The sequence below is a fragment of the Crassostrea angulata genome, chromosome 9, assembly GCF_025612915.1.
Source record: "Crassostrea angulata isolate pt1a10 chromosome 9, ASM2561291v2, whole genome shotgun sequence".
Taxonomy (NCBI): Eukaryota; Metazoa; Mollusca; class Bivalvia; order Ostreida; family Ostreidae; genus Magallana; species Magallana angulata.
Window position 1 is genome coordinate 39176817 of NC_069119.1, and position 8568 is coordinate 39185384.

At 35.4% G+C, this 8568-nt stretch overlaps 1 protein-coding gene across 2 annotated transcripts; it reads left to right on the forward strand.

The window, feature by feature from the left end:
• Positions 1-3340: 3340 nt before the first annotated feature.
• On the forward strand, positions 3341-7232 carry LOC128162499 (agrin-like). Of its 2 annotated transcripts, none has more exons than XM_052825732.1 (4): positions 3341-3395; positions 4796-5048; positions 6145-6399; positions 6999-7232. In XM_052825732.1, exons 1-4 carry the CDS (start codon positions 3356-3358, stop codon positions 7144-7146), a joined length of 696 nt encoding a protein of 231 aa, XP_052681692.1. In that variant the 5' UTR covers positions 3341-3355; the 3' UTR covers positions 7147-7232. The 2 variants fall into 2 exon arrangements, with proteins under 2 accessions (XP_052681692.1, XP_052681693.1); XM_052825733.1 differs by having other exon boundaries at positions 4799-5048.
• The last annotated feature ends 1336 nt before the right edge of the window (positions 7233-8568 follow it).

The following is an 8568-nucleotide window of genomic DNA, read 5'->3' on the forward strand; positions in this document are numbered from 1 at the left end:
TCGATCCTGTCATCAATCACCTGTGTCTGAGATCAATGAATTAAATGAAAGTGATTAGTTTTTAGGAGTGACATGAAGTCAACTTCGCAGGTTTTGGTGTGTTTTTTTTTTTTTAATTTGTTCACATGCTTTTTTTTTCTTTTTGATTTTATTATTTTGACAGAATGTTTGCTAGTTAAAAATTATGTTGAATAGCTCAAATTGATTGATTTTTTCCCGAGAGAGCATGTCAGTGGGTGATCATAAAGGCGGATGATCGAGTGGGTACACATGTACTCAAGACATGATATATATGTAGATGGCATGGGATGTGATTCTTTTATACACTAGACACGTATTTCAATACAAAAAATAATAATCAATACGGGATAAATACGTATATTTTCTTACTAAAAAACTTATTGGAGTATAGTTCGTAACGTTTAATATTTACAGAACATGCATGCAGGGGTAGTCTATTCCATGTGTGCGGTCACATTGTCAAGTATGATAATAAATCGACTGTAAGGCAAAAGTCCGACTTGTAAAAATACATCTCTAATACCAGCTGTGTGTAAATCAATGTAAACAAATAAATAAGATAATACCCATGGTTCAAAACCCTACTCTTTTCTTGCATAACCATCTTGAAAGGAAACAAATAATCTTTTTTAATTTCCTTATTGGTGCCAGACCAAACCATTTTTGACCATTCTATTTATCATATCAAGCAACACATGACCTCTGTCAGTTTATTTCATTTTATTAAAAGTGCCATATTATAAATATTTTTGACATTGTTGTTCTATTCCTAGGAGACAGTTCACGCGTTTTGGACCGTTTGCTTTATCGATATAACATATCATATTCACTGGAAATATTTCCAATAAATCTACAATCAGGACATTTTTTTTTTGTAAACAAGTTAAACTATGTTTCGCAAAATCTTACACTAAAAATATCGATATTGCAATTTTCATTGTACACAGCGATAAACCATGACCTAAACATACTGGCCCCTTCAGTGTCTCCTGACTATTTAGTCAACACTTCGTGATCTTTGGTTCGGGACAGATTTATCTCCAGTCAAGGGCGTGCGTGTCACTCAACGCATTTACAAGTCATCGGAGTCTAAATATGCCGACCTGCTGTATTTCTTTCAGGAATAAGGAACCATTCCTATGAGCCTTATGAGGTGATAGAACCATTTTAACAAGGCCTTGGACTTTCAGTAGGACGTAACTATCTATTTCTTGCGTCTAAACAAGTTAAAAATTACGCTGGTTTCAGGTGAAATATACACCGATTGAGTAGTCTTAGCTCAAAAGCCAGACAAATCTTGTTGATTTCAAAGAGCCTAGGCTGAGTGGCCAACAATGAAATAGACAGACCTACGTCACATTGCAGTTTGACACCAACAACCCAAAGTCCAAGGTCTTGTTAAAATGGTTCTAATTTGGTCGGGGCGTGATCAAGTTCAATAAAGCCCAAACTTCCTTATATTTACAGATTTTTCATCAATAGTACTATTCAATATTGAATACTAGTATATTATGGATAAGCAAACCCCGTTTGCGCCCCAATTATTCGTCATATGAATTTATTGGACTATATAGTACAAAATCTATACGCAGTGTTATCACAGACAAAAGACACTGAAAAATGTAAATATTAAGAATTCAAACATATAATTGTAATTCATAGATTTATAAAAACTCTACACGATCCGGTTCTAACCAGTATATATATATTGGTCTAGCTGCAGAACTGTAGCTCTCCGGGAAAAAAATATTGACAGTCCGGTCTGTCAATATTTCTTTCCGGGAGCGCTACAGTTCTGCAGCTAACATTGGTCGATCAAAACTTTCACCTGAAAAAATCGGCAATGTTTGCTAAACTCGATCATACCTACATGAACAAAAAAAAAAACACCAAACAAACAAACAAACAAACATTTTATTGTTCGAATATATATTTGTATCATCATTGCTGTAACGAAGTCAAACAAAAACATTGACAGTTGATTCTGTACTAGGCTGTACACGTAGGTCTGATTCTGTACTAGGCTGTACACGTAAGTCTGATTCTGTACTAGGCTGTACACGTAAGTCTGATTCTGTACTAGGCTGTACACGTAAGTCTGATTCTGTACTAGGCTGTACACGTAAGTCTGATTCTGTACTAGGCTGTACACGTAAGTCTGATTCTGTACTAGGCTGTACACGTAAGTCTGATTCTGTACTAGGCTGTACACGTAAGTCTGATTCTGTACTAGGCTGTACACGTAAGTCCACATGCACCAGGACAAAGAATACCACTACTTCTACAGATATTAAAATAAAAGTAGTATTCATTCACCTTCAATTTCACTGTTCATTTTTATTTCACTCCATTTCTTACATGCCTTCGAATAAGTAGTGGTCAAATTCAATGAAAATTTAATTTTTTAAAGTTCATTTTAAAAAAGTTGGATGGAAAATAACACACGACGCGCATAGAATGCCAGTTAAACACCACTAGATGATTAAAGATACAGGGCTTTGACAACACCACTGGATTATGACAACGACACCCAGCTTTGACAACAAAACTAAATTGACAACAACACTGGACTATGAAAACAACACTGGACTATGAAAAAATTACTGGACTATGTCAACAACAACTGGACTTGACAACAACACTGGATAATGACAACAACACTTGCCTATGACAACAACACTGGACTTTGTCAACAACAACTGGACTATGACAACAATTCCACATGATGAAGAACATCATCAAATGATGACATACAATATTACATCATGACATACGACATCGCGTGATGACATACAACATTGCGTGGTGATATACAACATAAAAAAATGACCTAACATAGCATGATGATATGCGACAGCACATGATGACACACAACATAGCATGATGATATACAACACTGAATGATGAAATGCGACAGCATTTGATAACATACAACATCACATCATGACACACAACATCTCATGATGATATACAACATCAAATCATGACATACAACATCACATCATGACACACAACATCTCATGATGATATACAACATCGCATGATGACATACAACATAATACACAGAAGTGTTATCAGGGTACTAGTGTTATTCCGCACTGGATCTCTGATCATATACAATGTTATACGTACATACGTGTTGTGTCCTGGCATAGAATATATCATATTTCTTTATGTTAAACATTATAAATTGTTATCACAAAGTTGGTCAGCACTAAAGCTATGACCTGGTAGTTGGCGGTGATAGACACGTGTGTGGTCCCGGAACAGAGGGGAGAGAGGACCAGATTGACAAAGATAAGAAACGGGCACCTGCGCCAACCCGGTCCTTGCAATGGCGTGCTCTTATTTACTCCTTCTTTTTGCCCTTGTTGGTAGGTTTTCTGATTTTATTTTCCTAGTACAATTTTGCATCATCTTAGGGCCGAGGTTCGGTTAGATTTAATCGTCAACTCAAGATTTCATATAATTGTGTTCAGGACGATGCCTCCTATTCTATTTAATATATTTTTGTATAATAATTATTTCTGGCAATATTTTTCTCTGGGGTGGATTTCGTTCCCATTTTAGAACAAGAAAAAGTTTGGACAAATACAAAAAATACTTTTGTTTTAAACCCTTTACAATAATGCTAACATCATGTAAGATTACAGGCACGTAGCATCGTTTTTGAAAGTGGGGGGCCAGACTCATCCAAAAAATCTTGACAAGCAAAAAAAAAAAAAAAAAGGAAAATTTCTATTTTTCCAAAATCTTCAAAATCCTAATCCGTGGGAGGGGGGAGGGCTGGTGTAGTATAAAACTTTGCATACTCCCAAAAAAGTGTGGAGGGGGGGGGGCAACTCCATGGTAATTCAATTTTTTATATGTAAATTTTAAAAAATGTGTTGCTGCGAGAAAAAGTGTGTGTGTGTGGGGGGGGGGGGGCAGGTCCCCCCCCCTGCCCCCCCCCCCCATGATGCCTGGATTATATACAAAACACGCATGCCAATTGTCATATTTAAAATTATATAGACGGAGTTTGATTTTATTTATGAATTAACATATGTAATTATCTAGTATATTATACGTACATGTATAATTATTCTAAAACTTGTCGGTTTCGATTTCGGTTGAGTTTCTCTAGATGTAAATATGTAAATGATTTTAAACCATTGTCACTGTGTAGTGAGTTATACTGTCAACCAAATTAACAGGAGTTCTCTATTAAATCATAAGTGTAAAGTAAAAATAAAACCACAAAATTAATTGGAAGAAGTAAATAAAAGAGTTGACAATCCATGAATATTGGAACCAACAAAATGGATCTATGGTATAAACATTATCACAGTCGAATATCACTCGGCTTTTTCCGTCAAGTCTCGAATGACTTTCAAATCTGTTTTATCATTGACCTTAATCACAAAAAATCCATGTATCTTGTCATTGAATAATTTTAAATTTTAATGTGCAAAATTTATACTAAATTTTTTTAAAACAAGAATTCAAGAAACGCACACACATTTATATCAAACAAGATTTAATTACTGAAAGTATGTATACATCTGTATGAAGCGATTCATAACATTAAATAACTTATGAACACACGAGGAATTATAAGTTTTCGTATTCCAATACCACTGTGTAGAAACGGACTAGGGTAATCTGAAGCGTGCTTCCCTTTCGACATCTTGGACTAGGGTAAAGTGCGTTATACCCTAATCCGTTTCTACACAGTAATACAAGTGCTATTGTAAATCGCAGCTCTGATTCTGTGCCTGGGTTTTTTTTTTAGCAGATGCTCAACATGGTGGTGGGGGTGGCGGTGGGGGAGGAGGGGGCGGTCATCAGCACGTGCACTACCCCCCGAACTTCTACCTCCCCGACACACAGCACCACATCGACTTCGAAATCGAGCACATCATCATTCCTTCGGTCGGATACCAAAGCCACTTGTGTCTGGATCTCCTATTGGTCGATTGTCGGACTCACGTGACAGTTGGAGATGAGATGGTTTGTGGAACTGATGGTGTGACGTATGCAAATCAGTGAGTGACGTTTATGGTACTGGTATATGCTATTTATCACAAAAGAAACTTACTGAAGCGAAAAATTTGTTACTCTCTTCAGTTAATCAACATCACAAAGAATGTATAATTTCATTACATTTATATCTTACTCGCTGAGAAGTATCCAACGAGGAAAGTAAACTTACATGTAAATTTGAAGTTTTTAAGGGATGACTACTTTAAAATAATTTTTTTTTAAAGAAATTTTAATTTAGCTGTCTTGTAAGTAAATGCATATGATGTTTTGAAGGACGTTGGCATATCACTATCAAATATTCTAATTAAATGAAACCTTTAATCACCTGGATACTATTATCATTTGGGAGTCCTATGTCTTCATTGCAATTTTCTAAATCCAAGACGCTTCTGATAGTTAAATGTACCCCTGCATTTAAAATTTTATGTTTGCAAACATCAATTCATTAAGAAGAAGGGGGGATCTTGGGATTATATGGCATGTACCACTGATACAAGGGCTATGAATTTCACAGTTTAGGTAGAGGGCATCATGGACATCATTTCTAGCATTTGTTTTTTTCCCCCAAATTGCGTAGGAGTAGAGAAGATATTTACTATCGCCCTTCTACCATTACAAACGACTTCGCCCAGTTTTGAATTCGATCAGATACAGTTGTGTTCAGAGATATTATTTGAGACATTGGAATTCTCCTAGTCTTCAATTCGCCCACTGACAACGAGGGCAAAAGGAGCGAAAATAAAACAGGAGCGAATATTTCCCTGCATACAGAATTTTGCTCCTGTGTGTGTGTGTGTGGGGGGGGGGGGGGGTGAGGTGGTAATTTTCACAATTTAGATTCCTATTATTATCCTAGCTAGAGATACGTCAAATCAAAAACAGTAAAAAGTTTTCAAGAAGAAGTTAAAAATGCAAAATTGTTAACTAACAGGGAACGTCGCACGACGACCAGTTACAATTGGTCACCTGAGTCAGGTGACCAAATAAAAGCTAAAATGTATTTAATTATGTAAATGGTCATTTTTTAAAGTTATCCTCAAAGTAGTTAATATATTTATTCGAATTTTTCGGTACCGAACATAACATTTTCCTTTCCAGTTGTAAGTTTGTGCACGCCGCCTGTCAGTACGAGAACCTCCACGTTCATAACCATGGCGCATGCCCACCAGGCTTCTCCACTACGACAATCGCCCCAGGCGGCTCCATGGCAACCGGCAGCCAATCAGGATCCGGCACCACCGCCCCGTCCTCTGCCTACATACAGAGCATGTTCTGTAGAAACAAGGAGTTCATTGGATGTCCGGCAACGTTTAACATCGTCTGTGGCTCCAACGGACTCTTCTACCCCAACAGGTATTGCCGGGATTCCTTCTGTACACGTGGGCATTCATTTTCAAGGATTTGTGTCTTCTTTATATTCGTGGGTAACAATTTTCATGTATTTAGTGAAAATCTTACCATCAAGGATATGTTAATTCGTGGACAGTGATATCATTTACATGTTATTCGATAGTGCACTTTAAACACCCAAAACAAAACAAAAATCCATGAAAATTGATATCCATGATTATTTGTGAAACCCAATATATATATATATATATATATATATATATATATATATATATATATATATATATATATATATATATATATATATATATATATGCATCACAGGATAGAACATATATAATCACTGGTGACTGGCGGGGTTCTTTATCTTGCCAGCTCCCGATAAACTGTTCCGCCAAATTGTTTAAAATGTACATGTTTTTTGTATAGCAGGGATATTTGTTACGAAGTTTTGATTAAAATCCATGCTTGCATTATGATGATGCATACATACGTATTCCTAGAGTTCTATATAGAAGTGTATATGTATCTAAAAATACTGTTTGGAAGAATGCCGGATTGTTTGCAATGTTATCGACCTTTGACTTCATCTATTTTTGCAGTTGTGAGCTGTCTAAAGCGGTTTGTGATGCCCCCAGCCTTGTAGAAGTACCCTGCTCCCAGAGTCAATCCACCCAGCCACCCCTACCCACCACCACCACCCCCGCAAGAACCACCACCCATGCGGGACCCATCCCCATCATTGGATGACGTCATAATCCATTTATAACAACGTATTCATGTAATAAAGTGAAACCAAAATGGAGAGATTGTAAAAAATATATTGCAAAACTCTTTGTCCTGAATTGTCTTTGTGTATTTTATGAGGAAGTGATTATTAAATAGCCGGCAGGTGTGCACGTGACAAGTTGATCCATTCAACGTTTAAGGGGGTTGGACTCTCAACAAATTACCGCTTATGTGTACTTAAAAAATTTTGAATGTGACTTATAGCTAAAAAAAAACACTATTATATTATCTGGAAAAGAAAAATCAAAATAGTTTACCAAATATTAACACAGAGCTATTCGTCTAACGATTATTTGAGTTTGATCATCACAACCATCCAACCATTTTAATTTCAATAAAATCCCAATGCCTTACATAAAAAACTCTTTAAAGATAAATACATGTATAATAGATTAGAGTTGTTAGATGTTGAGAAAATGCATATAAACTGAAGTAAATGTTTTGTGATATACCAATAACGACATACATTCACACCGTAACCAGGACATGAAGAAAACCCAGCTTGCAAGTCTCTTCATACATGTAGTAACTTTTCATTAACATAGACACAATTCGAGATCAAAATCTGATTATTTTTTTATGTATAAAATGGTATGTTTGTGCATTTTGAATGATTAACCTACATTTGAATGTTAGAAGTCAAGTTTTAAGAGAGATACAGAGGTAAGAATTGATTATTAAATGTAAACAAAGCTCGAGTCTTATGTTTGTTTACAAATAATGTAAAGTAAGGAATTCAACTTTCTTTGACAAAATGACTTGTGGAAAACAAGATAAACTGATTCAATGTGTTCATAAATAATATTATTAGCAGAAGAAAGTAACATTTGATTTAAACTTATACCAAAACAACACATACTAAGTATGTAAACAATAACAGGACTCCAGTTTTGTTTACAGAACAAAAAATTTCAAACTTTGCATCTTGCAATTGCTTGTAACTTACTATTTGACTTTTAAGTTTGACGAAGCATTTTAATACCCATATTAACCCAATTTTGATCTTAAATCGTGTCTTGGAATAGATCTAAGCAATTAGTTTTTTATTTTATCAAGGTCCCTTCAAAATACTCTTTTGGAAGAGATCTTAGCAATTGGTATTTTAACCCTTACGATTAGTATACTTTTATTGTCGCTAAATGAGTGAAACATTTTTTTAAGAAGGGAAGAGCTCTTAAGAAACTCCATTATGGAAACCATAAAACTTACACAACTCTATACACAGTAAACCAATTTTTAAATATTTGTGAAAATCTTGAAACCCTCTTCGTCGTGAATATTTCTCTCCATGAATGTTAGGTTTTGCAATATGGGTGTTATATCAAAACGAATATGGTTAAAGCCTGGTCGCAAAAAAAAATTATCGCAAACCAGTTTTTCTCT

Coding starts and splice junctions, on each gene's coding strand:
- LOC128162499 (XM_052825732.1), top strand. CDS start 3,356: ATGGCGTGCTCTTATTTACTCCTTCTTTTTGCCCTTGTTG. Junction 3,396..4,795: donor CCTTCTTTTTGCCCTTGTTG/GTAGGTTTTCTG, acceptor TTTTTTTTTTAG/CAGATGCTCAACATGGTGGT. Junction 6,400..6,998: donor GGACTCTTCTACCCCAACAG/GTATTGCCGGGA, acceptor CTATTTTTGCAG/TTGTGAGCTGTCTAAAGCGG.